Source organism: Hypomesus transpacificus, unplaced genomic scaffold (genome assembly GCF_021917145.1).
Source record: "Hypomesus transpacificus isolate Combined female unplaced genomic scaffold, fHypTra1 scaffold_288, whole genome shotgun sequence".
Classification (NCBI taxonomy): Eukaryota; Metazoa; Chordata; class Actinopteri; order Osmeriformes; family Osmeridae; genus Hypomesus; species Hypomesus transpacificus.
In genome coordinates, this window is record NW_025813815.1 from 67,261 (window position 1) to 87,681 (window position 20,421).

A 20,421-nucleotide genomic window follows, 5' to 3' on the forward strand; every position below is an offset into this window, starting at 1 on the left:
GTTCCCCAACAGATCTATATATATATACATGTATATATACATGTATTATAATTTTTTGTCTTCACTTTGTAGACAGGACTTAGTCCAGAGTGGTGCCATATGGCCCAGACAGGAAGGAGAAGGAGAGGAATTCTCTTCTATAAAGATGTGGGCCATGGGCCCGGGTTAGGAGAAACCGCTGTCATGGGAACGAGGGAAGACAAATCACACGCAATTAACCAGTATGGCAAAATGGCGCCCAGAACAAAGCAAACAGTTGTATGTGACTGATTATTCATGGAGACCTTGACCTGAGGATGATCTGGGTTTGTATGTTGTTTCAGTTTGGGGTTGTAGTTGTGAGAGCTGAAGGAGTTAATCTTCCAGTGGCGGCTCAAACCTAAACATGGGATTTTCTCATCCTCATCCCTCTACCCTCGTGTCCCTGATTGCCACAGTGAAAAGGGCCTGTCAAATAAATACTTAAAAATTTTAATTTACAACCAGGCAAGAATGTATATGAGTGTGTGTTTGTATGTGTGTGTGTGTGCGTGTGTGCCCACTGTAAGAAAGATTCATTGTTATGTAAGTCACATTTCATTTTATGTATTTGCTTTTAAATAATTCATTAAAAAGGGAGTCAGATGGCTGAGCGGTGAGGGAGTCGGGCTAGTACTCAGAAGGTTACCGGATTGATTCCCCGCTGTGTCAAATGATGTTGTGTCCTTGGTCAAGGCACTTCACCCTACTTGTCTCGGGGGGATTGTCCCTGTACTTACTGTAAGTCGCTCTGGATAAGAGCGTCTGCTAAATGACTAAATGTAAATGTAAAGAAAAATCCATGATTCTAACATAAACTCCTCAAAAAAGTTCTGAAACATTATTTCCGTCGATTAATCCTCCCCTTTAATAATACCAATTGGTATTGTATTTTATATCGTTGGAAAGCCTGATTAGTCACCTTCACAACGAGGTACAACTTGTAAGGATCGTGTATTCGTGGAATGAGCAACACGGCTAACCGTGTGGGTAGCGGCCCAAAATAATTTGCCAAAATCCCCTGCAATATTCCTCTGTTGATATTCATTCTCGTTTTGAGCTTCAAGTGGGATCAGCTTGGGCGTGCTGTATGTGCCAGAGTGACCAACGCAAACATGTTGGCTGACTTGCAACAAATCCTGGTTGAGGAATGGGATGCCATCCCACAGCAGTTTGTGACCAGGCTGGTGACCAGCATGAGGAGGAGGTGCCAAGCTCGTGTGGCTGCGTATGGATCTTCCACACGCTACTGAGGTCCCTGACAGTGTAAAAATTGCCAATATGTGTTGTTTTTTCCATATTACTGTGGGAGATTGCGATCATCCAATCCACCAAGCAACTCAAAATGAGAGTAAACACTAACAGAAGAATATTGCAGGGGATTTTGGCTCATTTTTTTGGGCCGCTACCCAAACAGTTAGCTGTGTTGCTCATTCGATGAATGCACGATCCTACAAGTTGTACCTCGTTGTGAAGGTGACTAATCAGGCTTTCCAACTATATAAAATACAATACCAATTGGTATTATTGAAGGGGAGGAATAATCGACCGAAATAACGTTTCCAAACTTTTATTTAGGAGTTTATTTGCACTTTCAACCTACCAGTCTCCAGGGCAGGGGCCTCATCGGGAGATCTACACCCCAGGCCCGGTACACCAAAGGCAGGGCAGCCTGGCCCATGCTCCCCCTCCTCACGGCAGCCCTCCTGTATGATCCCACGTCTGTTTGTTTTCCATCCTGGTCCCTGGAGAAGCCTGCAGAGCAACCTGCAGAGCAGCCTGCAGGGGCTGGGTGATGCCTGCAGGGCCTGGGTGATTGATGAGCTGAACCCTGGACGAACCCGGCCTCAGTTCAAACGCTCATCATCGACCCCTGGATGGTGACCCATGTGACCTCATTACACCCTCAGCGGTCCTCGGCTGTTTATGGACGAGATTACACAGATTTCCAGGAGCAGGGTTGGAGTGTAACCCTACAGGAGGGGATCTCTCCAGGAGCAGGGTTGGAGTGTAACCCTACAGGAGGGTATCTCTCCAGGAGCAGGGTTGGGGTGTAACCCTACAGGAGGGTATCTCTCCAGGAGCAGGGTATGAGTGTAACCCTACAGGAGGGTATCTCTCCAGGAGCAGGGTTGGAGTGTAACCCTACTGGAGGGTATCTCTCCAGGAGCAGGGTTGGAGTGTAACCCTACAGGAGGGTATCTCTCTAGGTGCAGGGTTGGAGTGTAACCCTACAGGAGGGTATCTCTCCAGGAGCAGGGTTGGAGTGTAACCCTACAGGAGGGTATCTCTCCAGGAGCAGGGTTGGAGTGTAACCCTACAGGAGGGTATCTCTCTAGGAGCAGGGTTGGAGTGTAACCCTACAGGAGGGTATCTCTCCAGGAGCAGGGTTGGAGTGTAACCCTACAGGAGGGTATCTCTCCAGGAGCAGGGTTGGAGTGTAACCCTACAGGAGGGTATCTCTCCAGGAGCAGGGTTGGGGTGTAACCCTACAGGAGGGGATCTCTCCAGGAGCAGGGTTGGAAACATCTAGAAGTGCTTAGCGGTTTCCGTAGCGACTAAGGGTGCACGCCAGTGCTGGCAAGGAGAATGAAAGATCTTAGAAGTTATTGAGAAATCATGGCGAAAAAACAGAGCAAGTCTAAGTAGATGGAGGAGGGAGTGTGGGGGGAGACATATTTCTGGTCTCTGGCAGCAGTTCCTCAACAAACAACATCCCAAAACCTTTTAAGCTTCAGAAGTTTCCGAAAACCTGAACATGGAAAGTTGGAACGTAGTGAGAGCAAGAGAGATATTGGCCCGAGATCCTGTTGATATGACCACACTGTTGTCATGGATATACGGGCTGAAACATGTTGTGTCTCACAATTTTTAAACTTCACAACTAGTGTGAGTGAAACTCAAAGAAGGAAAAGAGTTGACCACACGCTTAGTTTGGGCTGCAGTCCAGCAAATGCCTTTGGATGGAAAACCATACTATGTATTCACACTCACACAATACACACTCACACACTCACACAATACACACTCATACACTTGTTCACGGATCTCCGCCTCAGAATCTGCGGTGATGTTAGAATTTCACATCGGCATCCCAGAATCCACACCTCCATCTTCCAGACACAAGGGAGATATTCATCTTCCCGCTGCCCACCCAGACCTCTTCATTCCTGGGGTCGGGACCCCCACGTCAGTGCCTCGCAGCTCCTTCATGAGAAGCAGAGAGAAACATCACAGACACTACAGAATATTTTCAAACTGGCATGGTCGAATTTCGCCGTGTCTTCAAGCTGGGATTGAACCGTCTCTGTGCCAACGCAGAGAGACCAGTCCCATCCTCCAGCCCCCTAACAACCGTTCAGGTACAATTCCATCCAACCTCTTGAGTAAGCAAACACAGGAGCTCTGAAAGGTCCTGTTTGAGTACCTCATCACACTCAAGTCCTAGTGAGACAGTTTTAATGGGCCCATATCTCAGGGGCACAGGAAGTACTTTCATGGGGTCTCTGATCTGATTGGTTCCAGATGTGTCACAAGTCCTGTGAGCATAAACAGGTGGGCCAACGTAGCCAATCACAGCCTTCTCCTTCGATCCCCAGACACACTCTGTGATCAGGAAAGACATCAAAGCAGATCCTGAGGCCAGGCGTTCACACAAACACACACACCTCAGATTACACAAACACACACACCTCAGATTACACAAACACACACACCTCAGATTACACAAACACACACACCTCAGATTACACAAACACACACACCTCAGATTACACAAACACACACACCTCAGATTACACAAACACACACACCTCAGATTACACAAACACACACACCTCAGATTACACAAACACACACACCTCAGATTACACAAACACACACACCTCAGATTACACAAACACACACACCTCAGATTACACAAACACACACACCTCAGATTACACAAACACACACACCTCAGATTACACAAACACACACACCTCAGATTACACAAACACACACACCTCAGATTACATACGGACACCTTTAAAAGTCTCTTAAAATAATAAATATGCTAAAATGCTACACATGCACACACACACAAACACACATAAACACACACGCACGCTCAACGTGAGAGAGGTGGTGGACCTCTCCTGCTGGCTACCATGATGCTCTCTGTGGGGAGTGAAGATGGGATCAGGTTGTCCAACACCACCTGGACAAACAGAACGATGGGAGAGGTAGGTGGGGGAGGGGAGAGAGGAGCAGGTGGAGGGTGAGATGCATGCAGAGTATCCCTGGGGCAGGAGAGGTGGTTTTTTTCAACAGAATCACATCTCCGGTTTCTCAGCCAGAGAGAGGGGCTCGGTCTAGCAGAGTTCATACCACCAGGGGTTTCTCAGCGTGTCATCTAGCATGTTAGCATGTAGACGTCTCACATCCTTTCAGGAAGAGCTGTGTTCTCTTGGACGTGCCCTGTGTTAGAGAACAGGCAGCTCTTTACGGATCACTGCAGGTCGTCTTCATGTCTCAGCTAACAGGCTGTATAAGCCTTGAGAATGAAACCCAGTGGATATTGATATTGTGTGGGATTTCAATGGCATGTTCTTGCCAAACAGGCATTTTCAGACCCTCTCTGTCCCGTAAAGGGAAAATTCAGGTTTACAAGCGTCCACATGGTGTCCCGGTTGACCTCGTCATAGTTACAGTCCCCCACGTTCTATGAAGCAGTGACTGTCACTGAAGGACGGAAACAATTTGCTTCATGTCTCTTAAATAAAGTGTGTGTGTTTGGACAAGACATGCTGTTGGAGTGAATGTGTCAGGATTTAGAAGTGCTTGTACTGAGGAACTTGCTCAGACAGGAAGTCATGTGGAGGAAAATCCTTCCCACTATGATAATGTTACTGTACGTCTGATAAACATTGACCAAAACCCTCCTCTCACAGGGAGAAAGACTGGGTCGTCTTTAATCTGTCTTTACTGTGTCTTTACTGTGTCTTTACTGTGTCTTTAATCTGTCTTTACTGTGTCTTTACTGTGTCTTTACTGTGTCTTTACTGTGCCTTTAATCTGTCTTTACTGTGTCTTTACTGTGTCTTTACGGTTAAAAGGTTGCAGGTTCGAATCTCCCTCTGCGTGTCGTTTCCTTTACATCCCAAAGGCACCCTTTCTGAAATGGGCTCTTCTATTTCATCAGCCTTGAAAAGCCAGCCAACCAGCCATCCAGCCATCCAGCCATCCAGCCATCCAGCCAGCCATCCAGCCGTACAGCCACCCAGCCACCCAGCCAGCCAGCCAGCCAACCAGCCATCCAGCCATCCAGCCAGCCATTCAGCCATCCAGCCAGCCAGCCAACCAGCCATACAGCCATCCAGCCATCCATCCAGCCATCCAGCCAGCCATCCAGCCATCCAGCCATCCAGCCAGCCATCCAGCCAGCCAGCCAGCCAGCCAGCCAGCCAGCTAACCAGCCATCCAGCCATCCAGCCAGCCATTCAGCCATCCAGCCACCCACCCACCCACCCAGCCAGCCAGCCAGCCAGCCAGCCAGTGAGCCAGGCAGTGAGAGCAGGGCTTGGCAGTACTGAGACTCGCAGGCCTTCTAAACAGCCTCCCAGTCCAGTTTAACAGCCTGTGGTACTAAATACTCATCATGACATCAGCCTCCTGACTACCTGCACTGTCCTGGCCGTCTCATGAAGATGACCTCACAGCTCCCTGGCAACAATAAAATGCGCTCTGACATCACAGGAAAGAATGCGCTTCACGACCTCTGAGTGTTCCGTGGTTGCTACCCAAGCTGTGTTGTGTTCTTCACGACCTCTCAGTGTTCCGTGGTTGCTACCCAAGCTGTGTTGTGTTGAAGTCTGTGTTGTAGCCTGGAAGCCAGCGAAGAAATGACGACTGTCATAAAAACATGTCATTATATGAGCGTATATGAAAGGTTATTTGGACACCTTTTAATATGAATGTCTATTCGTATGTGTGCACATGTGTTTGCATGAATGTTTGAGCAGACCCACATCAGTGTAACAGTGGACACTTGGGGCTTATGGGGACCGAAGTAATGAACCTTAGTCAGCTGTAAGCAACCCTCACAAACCTGTCAACAGTCACACACCCAGAAGCAGCCCCCCTCAACAGTCACACACCCAGAAGCAGCCTCCCTCAACAGTCACACACCCAGAAGCAGCCTCCCTCAACAGTCACACACCCAGAAACAGCCCCCTCAACAGTCACACACCCAGGAGCAGCCTCCCTCAACAGTCACACACCCAGAAGCAGCCTCCTTTGTTGCCTAGTTACAGTGTTACTGGGTGGATGTGGAACATAGAAGATATTGTGTGGAGTGTGACTGTGTGTGTGTTGGTGTGTGTGTGCATGAGTGTGTGTGGAGTGTGTGTGTGTGAGTGTGTGTGTGTCCTCTGAGGGGTCTGCCAGGAACAGTAGCAGGAGAAACCTGACCCACCCATCAGAGCCTGTCTACATCAGGGGGGTCACAGCTGCTCCTCCTCTCAGTGAGAACACACACACACACAGAGGCACACACACACACACACACACAGAGGCACATACCCACATGGCTCAGACACAAACACATATACACTCTCTTTCAATCACGTGCACACACACCTACACAGTTTCTAACCCTAACCTTTATTCAGAACATGAAACACAACATAACACAACTAGTTTTTAAAAACTTTACTTTCAAAAACAATGTTTCAACCTTTCAAAAACCTTTTTCGATTATAATTTCTTAACCCTTTTTACCCCCCAAAAATCAACCTTCTACTTCCAACCTACTTTTTTATATTTCTTATTTTTTTACTGGGAGGGAGGGAGGGAGGGTGAAAACAGGAGTGTTGAATACCTTTACTGTAATTCTTCCTGTCTGAGTAGGATGAAGTGTGTGTATGTTCCAAGGTCTTTGTGTGTGTGTGTGTGTGTGCATACGTGCATGAGAGTTTGTGTGTGTGTGAGAGTGTGTATCTGTTCATATATATGTGTGTGTGCGTATGTGTGTGTGCTGTTTCCTCAGACAGGAAGTGAAATACACAGGAAGAAACAAGCTGACTCAGTCAACACAACACTACAGCCAGGAAGCCAAGGGTTGTCATGCCAACACCACTGGAACACAGGAAAGAGACAACACACAGAAACACACAAATAGTCCTCCACAGAAACCAGGAAATTACCATTATTTACATTTTAGCATTCACTTGTCAAGTGACAGATAAATATTAAATTAAATCTGTATAACTTTATCTGGTCAACAGGACACAAGACGTATGAAGAAGATGTTGACGACACCTGAAGGAAAGATCCACCAGGATTAGAACTAAACACCTCAGGATGTTGATAACAGGAAGGAGAGATCCACCAGGATCAGAACTTAACACCTCAGGAGTTCAACGCAGCAGAGAACATTCAAATACTTGTAATGTAAGCGCGCTGTAAAGACTTGTGTCTTTGAAACCCGATTTTCAACAGTGCAGACAAGAAGAAGCACAAGAAGTGGCTTTTACACTTTTGGACGTGTTTCATCAATCAAGGCCATGTAACACACCAGTCTGCTGAGTGGGCCGCATCTTCCATACTTGTGTGTGTGACTGTGTGTGTGTGTGTGTGTGTGTGTGTGTGTGTGAGTGTGTGTGACTGTGTGTGTGTGTGTGTGTGTGTGTGTGTGTGTGTGTATGTTCATTCATCTCTAAGTACAGTGCAGCTTCCAGAGGTAAGCAGACACATCTGTAATAAATATGACTGTGTTTTAAAAATAAAACACATGGACTTGCGACTCCACGATTAGAAATGGTCCGTTAAGAAGAAGTCCTCCAGGAGCCGTGCTGCGCAGCATAGATGGATCACGGCCATAAGTTCTGCTCACCGTCGTAAAACCAGCTTGATGTCATGTGAAAGAGAACCAAAGTTCTGACCAGGGGAGAGCTGACTGCAGTATCCTCCAAGACGTCTCCTAGCAACTCACACAGGTTGTCTCCAAGCCAACGGACGACAAAAACATTACTCAAGACAGATCCATCTAGACAAACAAAAGTCCAGACATGAGCTCTAAGAAAAATGTACGACAACAACTGGATCCCAATCTTCCATCAGGTGTCAGGACACCTCTTCAAGCTCCTCCTGGTCTGAGGACAGGAAGCCTGTGCTCCTGGTCTGAGGACAGGAAGCCTGTGCTCCTGGTCTGAGGACACAGGAAGCCTGTGCTCCTGGTCTGAGGACAGGAAGCCTGTGCTCCTGGTCTGAGGACAGGAAGCCTGTGCTCCTGGTCTGAGGACACAGGAAGCCTGTGCTCCTGGTCTGAGGACAGGAAGCCTGTGCTCCTGGTCTGAGGACACAGGAAGCCTGTGCTCCTGGTCTGAGGACAGGAAGCCTGTGCTCCTGGTCTGAGGACAGGAAGCCTGTGCTCCTGGTCTGAGGACAGGAAGCCCGTGCTCCTGGTCTGAGGACAGGAAGCCCGTGCTCCTGGTCTGAGGACAGGAAGCCTGTGCTCCTGGTCTGAGGACACAGGACTTACTTCCTGTTACCCAAGACTGTTTTTCTGCACGCTCTGTAAGAGTTCCTGTTGTAGTGCTGTCTGACAAGAGACTGCACCCATGAAATAGTTTAACCGGAGTAGTTGCACCTGAGATACAGAGTTTTGGCTTCCCTGTATTATGTTATGTTGTGGCTAAAATGAAGCCCTCTGTGACATTGCTTGTAAAAAGGGCTATACAAATGAATTTGATTTGTTTGATTTAAAATGATGTTCTTGCACTGAAGTTGAGATAGAACGTTCCTTGACTCTGACCACTGAGATGCTGTTATAACTCTGCACGTCTGGTCCTAGATCTTCATCTGGACTTCATATACTGTATGCAGCATTTATCTACTGCGAAAAAAGAGAAAACCACCTGCTAAACTAATAAAACAAATCGAAATGTTTTGGAGGCTGAATATTGGACTGCACTGCTGACATGGAACCCCATGTGGACACATCCTCTGGCACTCTGAGATGTAGCACAAGTGAACTTCCACCCAGTTGCTTAATAAAGTCTCAGGGTCTGAGCATCCTGGGGGGCAGACGGCACCTCGAGCCAACATGGTGTGACAGGAAGTAGAAAGCAGAAGGGAGAGAGTCTGACGCTGTCACTTTCCCCTCTCAGCGGGTCGCACAGACATCAGGATCTAAGAAGAGAAGAAAACAGGTCTTCATCTCCTGCAGGAGTCCAAGGTCCTCCATTCTGACTGTCCAAGGTCCTCCATTCTGACTGTCCAAGGTCCTCCATTCTGACTGTCCAAGGTCCTCCATTCTGACTGAACGAGCTCTACCCATCCTAAACTTGAACGGAGAGACGAAAAAGAGCGAAGGAGAAAAGAAGAGAGTGCATCAGGAACTACCAGACCCAAATTTTAGGAATTTCCTTGATACAGCAACAACCTGAGGGTATAATACATTCTGCCTTGCCTATGATACGTAAAAAAATATCTATATATTCATAGTAAACTTTTGGACTGCCTTTGGAGTATAAATGTAATTTTTTCTAAATTCTGTTCTATATTTTAAACTACATGTGAACTGTGATAAAAGTCTGCATTTGTACTAATTGCATGTGAAATAAGGTTGGATATTTATTGAGCTGCTGCATTGAGACGCAACGTTCTCACTTCCAGTAATGTTTGATATTTGATCTAGTAAACACTGGGTGTCATGTTTTCTGAACAGATTTCCTGCCTCCATGGACAACACAACCAGCTTCCCCGTTTCCCCCGCCGGCCCAAACCACAGCAGCAGCTGTTCCCGTGACAACGCATTGAAGACAGTGGTGTTTCCTGTCCTGTACTCCCTCCTCTTCCTGTTGGGGCTGTCACTCAACAGCCTGGCTGTGTGGGTGTTCCTCCACACGCCCTCCTCCTCCCACTTCATCATCTACCTGAAGAACATCGTGGTGGCAGATGTGCTCATGACCTTCACCTTCCCGTTCAAGGTACAAACAATGACAAAAATGATTGAACAAGACTTGTTACAAACGTGACGTCACGTGTCAATATAAAAGTATAGGTGATGTTTTTATCCAAAACAACACAAAGGGGGAATTTGAACCTGTAACCTTGGTGGGAGGCGGATATGTAAGTGCTCTTGATCTGCTGTCACGCACTCCCACTAAGCTAGACCTTACTTCTAACATCAACCTCGTTAGACGTCTTCCTGTTCCTGATGCCAGCGTGTTCCTCCAGGTTCTGTCGGATTCCAACATGGCGTCCGTGGGCCTGCGTGTGTTTGTGTGCCGCGTCTCCTCCGTGCTGTTTTACCTCACCATGTACATCAGCATCCTGTTCTTCGGCCTTATCAGTGTCGACCGCTGCCGCAAGACCCTCCAGCCCTTCAGGGGCACCAACGCAGGCCGGTTGGCCTCCAGGAAGCTGCTGTCTGCGGGGGTCTGGGTCACCCTGCTGGGCCTCTCTCTCCCCAACGTGGTCCTGACCAACCGAAGCCCCACTTCAGCGCACTTCAAGTGCAGTGACCTGAAGAGCCGTCCCGGGCTGGTCTGGCATGAGGTGGTCAACCACGTCTGCCAGGTGATCTTCTGGGGGAATCTGGTGACCGTGGTGGTCTGCTACACTCTCATCACCAAGGAGCTGTACAGCTCGTATGCCCGGACCAGGGCCTCGAGGCCGGGGCAGGGGGTCCGGCCGACCCCCACGGGCCCTGGGGGTCAGCGCCAGGCTCGGAGGAGGAAGAGCGTGAACGCTAACGTCTTCCTCGTGCTGGCGGTCTTCTTTGTGTGTTTTGTGCCGTTCCACTTTGCCCGCGTGCCCTACACGATGAGCCAGACCCGCGGGCGTCTCTTCCACTGCGGACAGAAGCTGTTCTTCTTCCAGCTGAAGGAGAGCACCCTCTGGCTGTCCTCGCTCAACTCTGTCCTGGACCCACTCATATACTTCTTCCTGTGTAAGTCCTTCAGGAGCACGCTGTTCCGTACCCTGAGTCTCCCGCCCGGGAACTGCGGCTGGCTGACCGGCCGGGCGTCGGACTCGAACACGGGCGCACTGACCCCTGTGGGAGGCTCCTGCAGCTGAGTGTGGAACAGAAGGTTCGAAACTGGACGGGGGAAAGGTTGTTGCTCGGTGGTTAAGAACACTTGCCGAGAGATTGAGAGGTTTTGGGTTAAAACTGTAAACCCTATTGTGTTTATTGTTTAGGATTAAATCGTCTGCTTTGTGAACATGTTATTGTAATCATTATTAACAGGTCTAGTGGAGATGGGCGTTTTTAGCTTTTTATCCATCAAGCATCAGAGAGGAAGTTTGGACAGTTGGTTTACTCTCTTGTGATCACACTGCCCTCTTGAGGGCGTCTGGGTGAAGTGTTCTGAAACTGAGAAGAAGGCATACTGGACATATGGACACAAACTCTTGTGTTCAACTAAATGTTGTTTTTGTGTTGGGAGGAGTTGTGTCTGTACCTGTCTTGTGAGACAGGCAGCGAATGAGAGCAACTATGTCAGACAGAAGCAGATGCAACCAGAGAAGAAGATGAAGGCAACTTTCAAATAATTGTGTTAGCATGCGTTAACAAACCACTGTCCTTAAAAACAGTCATTTGCATAAATGTACATTTGAACAATGATTGGATCCTTTTTTTTCATTTCAAACTTTTACATTGTATTAATTTATAAGAGTTTTTTATCCAGGGCCAGGTACAAACAGGGCACATAGAAAGTACAGTAGAAAGCATCAGAAGTAGTTGTGGGCGTCAGCGGCTCACTGCACCATGTAGGCAGAGGGCTCACGACGGCCTGGGTTCAAATGCAGCCCAAGACCCTAACAGTATGTCTCTCTCTCTTTCTCTGTCTCTCTCTCTGTCTCTCTCTCTCTCTCTCCACATTTCCTGTCCTCTCCAAACACAGTATCTCTCTATCATACATAACATAATAAAGGTAGAAATGCCACCAACATATATGTGTATGTATTAGTAGTAGTTCTACCGTTTTTTGGTGGTCTGAGTCAAGGACCAGTCAGCACACACTATGACCACATGGCAAAGCAGCCTTATCTCAGCCAGCAGGCATGGTGCACCATGCTGCAGTGCAACATCTCAATCACAGAATTGTATATAAATTCAGCACAACAAGAACATCTCGATTCCAGTAGCCAGGCGTATGTATGGTGAACAGAAGCTAGCTGACTAATATCTGGAGAATAATAATAGCTCCGCTACAGAGTGATGATAACATCAGTGTTTCTCAGCAGCAGACTGCCCCCCTGTGACAGTTCCTTCCCCTTTGAGGGTTGATCTTATCTTGAACAGTAGGAAGCCATTCATAGGAGCGTGTGTACAAGTATCTGGGCTGTCAGTTCACTTTGTGTGGTGAGACTACATTCATACTCTTAACCTATTTAGTCAACAGCTTCACATGTAAGTGTTTTATTTTTAATCTACCGATGTAATCCGGGTCTTTGATTTGTCATTTGTGAAGTTCTGTCACCCGTGTCTGTGTTTTATCGTGTTTACAAGATGTCATTTCTGCAGAGCTTTTAAAACACGTTCATGCTGTAAAATGAACATGACGTAATTTTTACAACTCTAACAACGCAACCACATTTAAAAAAGATTGAAACTATTATTCTCGCAAACCCAATTCACAGATTCCACAAAAAAAGAGTCTCACAAAAATGGCGTCTTCCTCTCCTGTTTTGGACTGTGGTTTGGACGAGTTCACCACACACATGGTGTTGTCCAGCCTCCTCTTTCTCCTTTTCGTCCCCGCCACGGCCCTCAACAGCGTGGCAGCCTGGGTGTGCCTCCACCTGCGCTCCTCCTCTACCTTCATGGTCTACCTCAAGAACCTGGTGGTGGCCGACCTCCTCATGACCCTCACCCTGCCTCTGTCCGCCACCGCGCTACTTCCTGGTTGTCCCGTGGCGTTGAGGGCCTTCACCTGCCGCGTGTCAGACCCTGTGTTCTACTGCTGTATGTACATGAGCGTGATCCTGCTGGGCCTCATCAGTCTGGACCGCTTCTTCAAAGTGGTGAGGCCCAGAGGCAGGAGGCCCTGCCAGAGCCTGACGCTCAGCAAGACCATCTCTGCCTCCGCCTGGCTGTTCTTCATCACCTCCAACATCCTGCCCACCATCGTCCTGACCAATCAGGTCCCTGTCAACGGGTCGAGGGACCTCTGCATGAAGATGAAGAGCCCCACTGGGAAGGCCCTCCACCAGAAGGTGGTGTCGATCAACAACGCAATCTTCTGGTGCGTGTCCGTCCTGATAGGGGTCTGCTACGTCTGCATAGCCAGGAAGGTTTTCCAGTCGTACAAGAACTCTGGGAGCAACAACGATGAAGGGAACCGGAGGGTTAAGGTCCGGGTGTTTGTGGTTGTCATGGTTTTCCTGCTGTGTTTCGTTCCCTACCACGTCCTTCGGATCCTCTACATGAAGCTCCGGGCTGACAAGCCCAGCTGCCTCAAGACCAAACTACGCTTCGCCAAGAAGTTCTCAGTGTGGCTGGCAATGACCAACGTCTGCCTGGACCCACTCATATACTTCTTCCTGTGCAAGCCTTTCAGAAACAAGCTCAGAGAGATGATTCGCATTGGGGATTGGACCAATTCCCAGTCCTCTACAAACAATGACGAAGCCACAGTTTGATAAGCCGAAGGGCTGGGTTTAGCTCAGTGGTTACAGCACTTGCTGACAGATCCAATAGGTTTGTTGTTTAGGATTGCATTTTCTGCTAAATGGATGTGTTTTAGGTTTAAATGGCTGCAGATCAAGTCTTGAATCTCCCCGGCAAAGTCTGCTAAATGTATAACATATTTTTATTATTATGACTAATTTCATAGCATTTAACAAGTTCAAATCTCCCCTGAACTGTACATTGATTTGGATCAAACCTGCTAATTAAAACACTTTGCATTCGATCCTCTGCGCTCCTTGGTTATGTGTATTTTGACTGAGTAGATTCTTTTGAGGTTTTATGCCCCCACTGCCATTCAAATATGCACACTGACTAATCACATGGGCAAACACCTGTCACACAGTTTTACATTTAGAAATAAGAGCTTTAGCATAAAAGGGCAACAGGTGACCTCTTCTGTTTTGGAGCAATGGATGCCAACATTGGAAACAGAGGCAGAGCCAGAGGCAGAGGAGTGAGAGTAAGAGGACGAGGATGGCCAAGGACCAAAATCTCTGATGAGATCCGAGCCGCTTTGGTTGACCATGTGGTCAACCATGGTCTAACAATGATGGAGGCTGGGCAAAGAGTACAGCCAAATTTGAGCAGGTACGCTCTACCACCATCAGCTGGACTTTCCGAAATGAGAATAGGTAAGAAATCTACTCTCACTACAAAATTACAGTAGGCCTACTGCATATAAATACAGTACTCAATGAGTACAGTAGTACAGTATTGCCTGTGGACTGTTCTGTAGGACTGTAAAAATAAAGTATGTTTCAAAAGTATGTTTAAAGTATTTGGGAAATGTATTCCTACTTTGTATTCCTACACAGTATTTACAGTATTTTACTATTTGTTTGGCAGAACTGAAAGATTACAAACACAAGGTGGTCGGGAACTTCTTCTGTCTCCTGTGCAGGAAACTGAAATAATGAACATGGTCCTAGAAAATAACGCCATAATATTACGGAAAATACAAAGAAAAATAATAATAATGTAACTGTATACAGTAAATTATTCTGTAGTTTTGTATGTATACCACTGTATGTGCAACTTTGTGTTGGTTGGGATGTACATTGTGTACATTGTATTTGTGGGTAAAATATAATATATTTGTTACCGTGTATTTGTGTGTTCTGAGTATAAAAACAATATTCTCAAATATTTTACAACACACTTAACAGTAAGTGTAACACTGAAAAATAAGTGTTTTCCATTCATCATAGTGTTTTACATTGATTCTTATAAATGTCTATTCATATGATGGCTTGTGTGTGTCATTTGAAAACAAAATACAATTTGGAAATTAAATAACATTGTTTTGAGAGTAAAGTTTAATTTTGCAGGAGAAGTGAGGGTTTTTTCCCATTGTGTGTGTCTTTTGATTTGTGAGTAGAGTTCTGAGAGTATGAGGTATGCTTTCAGACAATGTGTGTAACCAATCGAGAAAAACTGTAAACAGTGACTCATGCGGAGATAGAAAATCTCTTAACTAACCAAACAGGATATTTTGAAAGCTTGTGAGCATGCCTTTCGAATGTACTTTCTAATACACAACTGAGGCAATGTCACCTTTACTGTTTGTCAAGAAAACTGATAAACAGGTTATAACCTGTCCCACAGGGGACTTTACAACATTTGGGGGGACTTGACCCTGCAACCTCTACAGCGGCCATCAAACACTCTACCCACTGAGCTAAGCCCATACACAGTCTGGGAGACTCTTCAATGTGTTATTATGATACAGTTCATTCAATAATATTTATAGTTTTGATATTGGCATCATTTAAACTACAATGTTATTGGATGTTGTCTCGATACGTTCAGCCGTTCACATGTTCTGCTCTCTGCATCTTCAGTCAACAGAACCTAATCACCTCCCTGGGACTTCCAGTCAGCCATGCTGATAAGTAAGGGGACAGATGTGGTCTTATTCGTTGGTTCTTACAGATGATGGTTACATCATATACATGATATGCAAGAGAATGTGGATATTTGGTTTCTTCTCCTTGGCTACTCTTCTGGTCTCTCTGTCTCTCTCTGTCTCTCTCTCGCTCTATGTCTCTCTCTCGCTCTATGTCTCTCTCTCGCTCTATGTCTCTCTCTCTCTCTCTTTTTATACACATGGATCATGGTAGATTAAGTAGGGTTTAAACCTTCCTTATGTAAAATCTTTGCCCATTTCTGCTATGTTATTACAGTAAACATCATCTTCATTTGACTTGACTTTGAGCATTCATCCTCACGTTTAACCCACAAACCCCCCCCCCCCCCCCCCCCCCCCCCCCCCAAAAGAAAGTTTCAAAAGTTTAAAGTTTTAAACGATTTTGCACGGAACCGGAATTGCAACTTTCAAACGCTATTTTGCCCTGCAAGACTGCATTTCTTTCAAATAACCACAACTATAATCACAACGATGAATAAACATTAAATAAAGAACAAAATCCCTGAGAAAATGTCAAGTCTGTGTTGAACTACGCTTTGGCCACGCCCCCCTGTTCAACGGTGCACACACGGTGCACGGTCACATTCACTCCCCCATCGCCTGCAAATAATGTTTTTTTTGTCTTCTGTTGTGTTGATGCCTGGCAAACAACAATCTTAGAAGGTTTGGGTCACTTGTGGCACATATTCACTCAGTTTAAGCGATCAATTTACATGAACTAAATTAGACTAAACGGAATTCACCAAAATTTCATGACACATCGAAAATGACGCAAATTGCGGTACAGCTTAACTTGAACTGATGTTTCGACTGAAAGGCAATAACAAGGAACGTCAAAAGTCACTGGCTAGCGTTAGCTAACTATATAGCAAGATTACATACAATCCATTCGCTAAAGTTGACAATACAACACTTGGATTTTTACCGTTCCTCACTTGTTGACAAATTGCCGTGTTTGTCTTCCTGCGGCAATTATTGGGTGTGCTATTGTAACAGGTCAAGGAATGATTAATATTTCCTGTATGTATATTTTATTTCACCAAAATTGTGGTTTCTTTTATGGTAGCTGTTGAGAGCATTGTTTGTGTGAGTGCCCCCTGTTGGATGGTGATACCTATATATGCTGCATTTTCGCGCGCCTTGCTCTGTCTGTGTTCTTGGCTGAGCAAGGTACGTGTTCACACTGTAGTGAAATGCAAATTTTAAATGAATAGGTCCGAACTTAAGTTTTTTGGTGCACACTTGTATTTATGTATGTGTTCTGTATGAATGTACACAGAATTGGGCAAGTTGTTTGGGAACTTTACTGTTGTGGGAGCTTGGGGGATGTCCGACATAGCTAACTTCACGTACTGTTTTGCTGTATGCTAGCAATCGCCATTCTGTAGCCCACGTTTCAATTGTCCTTTTCTTTTTTTGCTCTGTCTGTGTTCTTGGCTGAGCAAGATCGGTGTTCTTGGCTGAGCAAAGTCTGTGTCATAGACTGAGCAAGAGACGAGAAATAAAGTGCCGAAAAGAAATTTTCTGTTTTCTGTTCGTCCTGTAATATATGCACCGGAACACAACGCAGTAGTCGGCGAAGAGGCAGACCAAGCCGGCTACATTGGTGCCGTGACCCGGATAACATCGCTTCAGATCATCGCCAGGGTGATCGCCGGTGGTTGCTGTAACGAGAGAGAACCTTTTCGGGACATTGACAAGTAAACGGGCTAATGTTAATGTGTAATTTGTAACTCTTAATTGCCTCTATCTCAGTTAGTATCATTTTACATCGTGACTTTTATTTATTTTTCTCTTCATATTTGCATTGACTAGTAATTCACATATTATTGCTATAGCCTAATACATCACAACTTTTGCAAAAATGGCTGATGGTAAGGGTGTGGAGACACCAATTAGTTGGGGGGATGTTGGTTTGGTAAGCCGAGGCAGGGGCCAGTTTGAGGGATGGGTGCACGCCAGTTAGAGGTGCTGGAGCACTAGGCAAACCTGTGCTCTCGTCCACGCGTGTAAATACTGATGCACATTCCCCCACACTGCCCACGCATGGGTTAGGGTATGCCTCAGACATTGAGAGTGGTGTTAGTCCAGTGGGTCGCCCTGTATTCTCATACACCCACGCGCACACAGATGAGCATTCTCCATGTCAGCCAGTGTCTAGTCAAGATGTGAGCTCCTCAGACCTAGGGAATCTCATTACACAATTAGCTCACGAAATCAGAGAGAACATTGCTAGCCAGCTAAAGAGATCTGTTAGTAGTGCAGATAGCCCAACCACTCCTACACCTAGTCTGAATTTAGGACATGGACAGTCTGACTTGAACATGACTGGAGTAAAGTTAGTTATGAAGACAGATGTCAAAGAGCCACCGTACTTCAGGGGTGATGGAACGGACAAACACACAGCGCACGAGTGGGAAGAAATTATGAGCGTCTACTTGAAGAAGAGGGGTGTGTCCTCACGAGAACAGTCCCAGGAGATAATGTCAAGACTAATGGGAAAGGCTAGAGACATCGTTAAAGTTACACTGCGCAGCATGCCATCGCTGCGGCCAGCTGAAGACTCCAAGCTTGTCTTTGATATCCTGAAACAACATTTCAGTGAGGTAACCTACTCCTCGATGCCTCTAGCAGATTTTTATAACACTCTTCCTCTGGCCGGAGAAAGTCCCATGGACTACTGGATACGCTTGAATAAGGCTGTGGATGTCGCAGATGAGTGTCTGAGGAGGCAGGGGCGAAACATCGACGACCTCTCTCACGAGGTCACAATGATGCTGGTGAAACACTGTCCTGACCCTGCTCTTGCAAGTGTCCTGAAGTGCAAAACGGCAGAGAAGTGGACAGCAAATGAGATTCAGGAACATCTCATTGAACATCAGAGAGAGGCTAGAACAATGTCTCAAGCCAAGTCTTACCGGTCAAAGAACATTGGTGCACATGCTCAGACATCAGCAATAGAGACAGTCACTATGATTAACACCACAGACCTCACCTGCTACTCAAAAGCAATGGAGCCCCCATCCTCTACTCAGACCGAGAGCGTCTGTATCCAATCTCTCATTGGCTTGCTGAACCGTGTGCTGGAGCAGAAGGCCCAGACAGCAGTAGCCGCGCCGCCGAACAGAAGTCCAGTTGCCATTGTTCAGAGTAGATGTAGAGTCTGTCAGTCTGCTGAACACTCAACTACTGCACACTGTAGACAAGCAAACCTCTGTATGGGCTGTTACAAGCCTGGGCACTGGAAGAGAGAGTGCCAACAGCGCCGGCAAACAATGAACACCCAGCCACAGTTAGTGCGAGCACAGCCTGAACATGAGCAAGGTGGAGCAGGTTTAAACTAGATGGCTCACATACGGAGAGGGGATGTGTGAGTATCGAAGCATCAACCCTCGAAGAAGGTGAAGAATTACAGGAGATGTATGTCAATGTTTGTAAAGCAATGTCGGATAATTGTACAGTAATCGTTCAGAATATTCACAAAGTTGAGACGTTCAGTGAGTTATTTCACGCACCAGTCACAGTTAATGGCTGTGCCCAGTTACAAGGGCTCCTTGATACAGGATCAATGGCTTGCACGATAAGTGAAGAGGCGGAGCAGCGATTGCCATCAGATAGCGTCCTGAACCAACAGCAAGAACTCCCGCAGCGCATCATCCTTGTCGGCTGTGGAGGAGTACAGGTGAGCCCCAAGTGCATGTACGACATGGAACTGAGTCTGTATGGGGTGAAGTGCGTGGTCCCAGTCCTCGTGGTCACTGGTCAGAAAGATGATGTTATAGTGGGAACCAACATGCTGAAATACGTGTTACATCAGCTGAAAAATGACAACAATTATTGGACACTTATTTCACGCAACACACAGGGGTCTTCAGACGGCGAACAGTTTTTGGAGATGATGGCAAGCCTCACAAGATGGAGGGGTGGAGATGTGCCGGAAAAAGTCGGGACAGTGAAGCTAACTCAGGCCGTGACTCTCCTCCCCAAACAAGAGTACCTACTGTGGGGTAGACTGCCGAGTAACGTGCCCAAGTCCCCTGGGAGCACGGTTATTGTGGAGCCTACCACTTCCAGGTGTGTGCCTCGGGGCATCATGGGGGGGAGAGTGGTTACGCCGCTGTGGGGAGATGGCTGGACACCTATGAAAATCACCAACATCTCCGACAAACCACTCACCCTTAAAACGAACAGCAAGCTGGCAGATGTCTCTCCTTGTGTCGCAGCTGAAGACTTCACATTGTTCCAGGGTTCCTCTCAGAGTGATGATGGCTTTGTTAAAGTGACTCATGTGAAACAGGACAACAACACTGATCTAAAAGACAGACTGCAGAAGTCTGGTCTGGGAGACGTTGACATTGATCATTGTGAAGCGAGCCCCTCCACCAAGCTCCAACTCGTGACATTGTTGGAGAAGTATCAGGACATATTTTCAAAGCACCATCTAGACTGTGGAAAAGCCAGGGGCTTTGTGCATAGAGTTCGCCTCACTGACGACCGTCCTTTCCGCCTTCCGTATCGTAGAGTGCCGCCAGCCCACTATCAAAAGCTACGTCAAACAATCACTGAGATGGAAGAGCAGGGAATCATACAGAAATCAATGAGCGAATATGCTTCCCCACTCGTGATGGTTTGGAAGAAAAATGGCAATCTTCGTATATGCACAGACTTCCGATGGCTGAATGCGAGAACCATCAAGGATGCTCATCCTTTGCCCCATCAATCTGACTGTTTGGCTGCCCTTGGTGGTAACACTGTCTTCAGTACCATGGACCTCACATCTGGTTTTTATAAC

The 20,421-nt window shown here is 46.7% G+C and overlaps 2 protein-coding genes across 3 annotated transcripts; both read left to right on the top strand.

The window, feature by feature from the left end:
* Positions 1 to 8,821: 8,821 nt before the first annotated feature.
* Positions 8,822 to 11,831, top strand: p2ry12 (purinergic receptor P2Y12). The gene is made up of 3 exons (XM_047015235.1): positions 8,822 to 9,448; positions 9,728 to 9,989; positions 10,240 to 11,831. Exons 2-3 carry the CDS (start codon positions 9,741 to 9,743, stop codon positions 11,080 to 11,082), a joined length of 1,092 nt encoding a protein of 363 aa, XP_046871191.1. The 5' UTR covers positions 8,822 to 9,448; positions 9,728 to 9,740; the 3' UTR covers positions 11,083 to 11,831.
* A 409-nt stretch (positions 11,832 to 12,240) lies between these two features.
* On the top strand, positions 12,241 to 13,882 carry LOC124463498 (P2Y purinoceptor 13-like). Of its 2 annotated transcripts, none has more exons than XM_047015239.1 (2): positions 12,241 to 12,421; positions 12,652 to 13,882. In XM_047015239.1, the coding sequence occupies exon 2, from the start codon at positions 12,679 to 12,681 to the stop codon at positions 13,651 to 13,653; it is 975 nt and encodes a 324-aa protein (XP_046871195.1). In that variant the 5' UTR covers positions 12,241 to 12,421; positions 12,652 to 12,678; the 3' UTR covers positions 13,654 to 13,882. The 2 variants fall into 2 exon arrangements, with proteins under 2 accessions (XP_046871195.1, XP_046871196.1); XM_047015240.1 differs by having other exon boundaries at positions 12,330 to 12,373.
* The last annotated feature ends 6,539 nt before the right edge of the window (positions 13,883 to 20,421 follow it).

Coding starts and splice junctions, on each gene's coding strand:
- p2ry12 (XM_047015235.1), top strand. CDS start 9,741: ATGGACAACACAACCAGCTTCCCCGTTTCCCCCGCCGGCCCAAACCAC. Junction 9,990..10,239: donor CCTTCACCTTCCCGTTCAAG/GTACAAACAATG, acceptor GTGTTCCTCCAG/GTTCTGTCGGATTCCAACAT.
- LOC124463498 (XM_047015239.1), top strand. CDS start 12,679: ATGGCGTCTTCCTCTCCTGTTTTGGACTGTGGTTTGGACGAGTTCACC.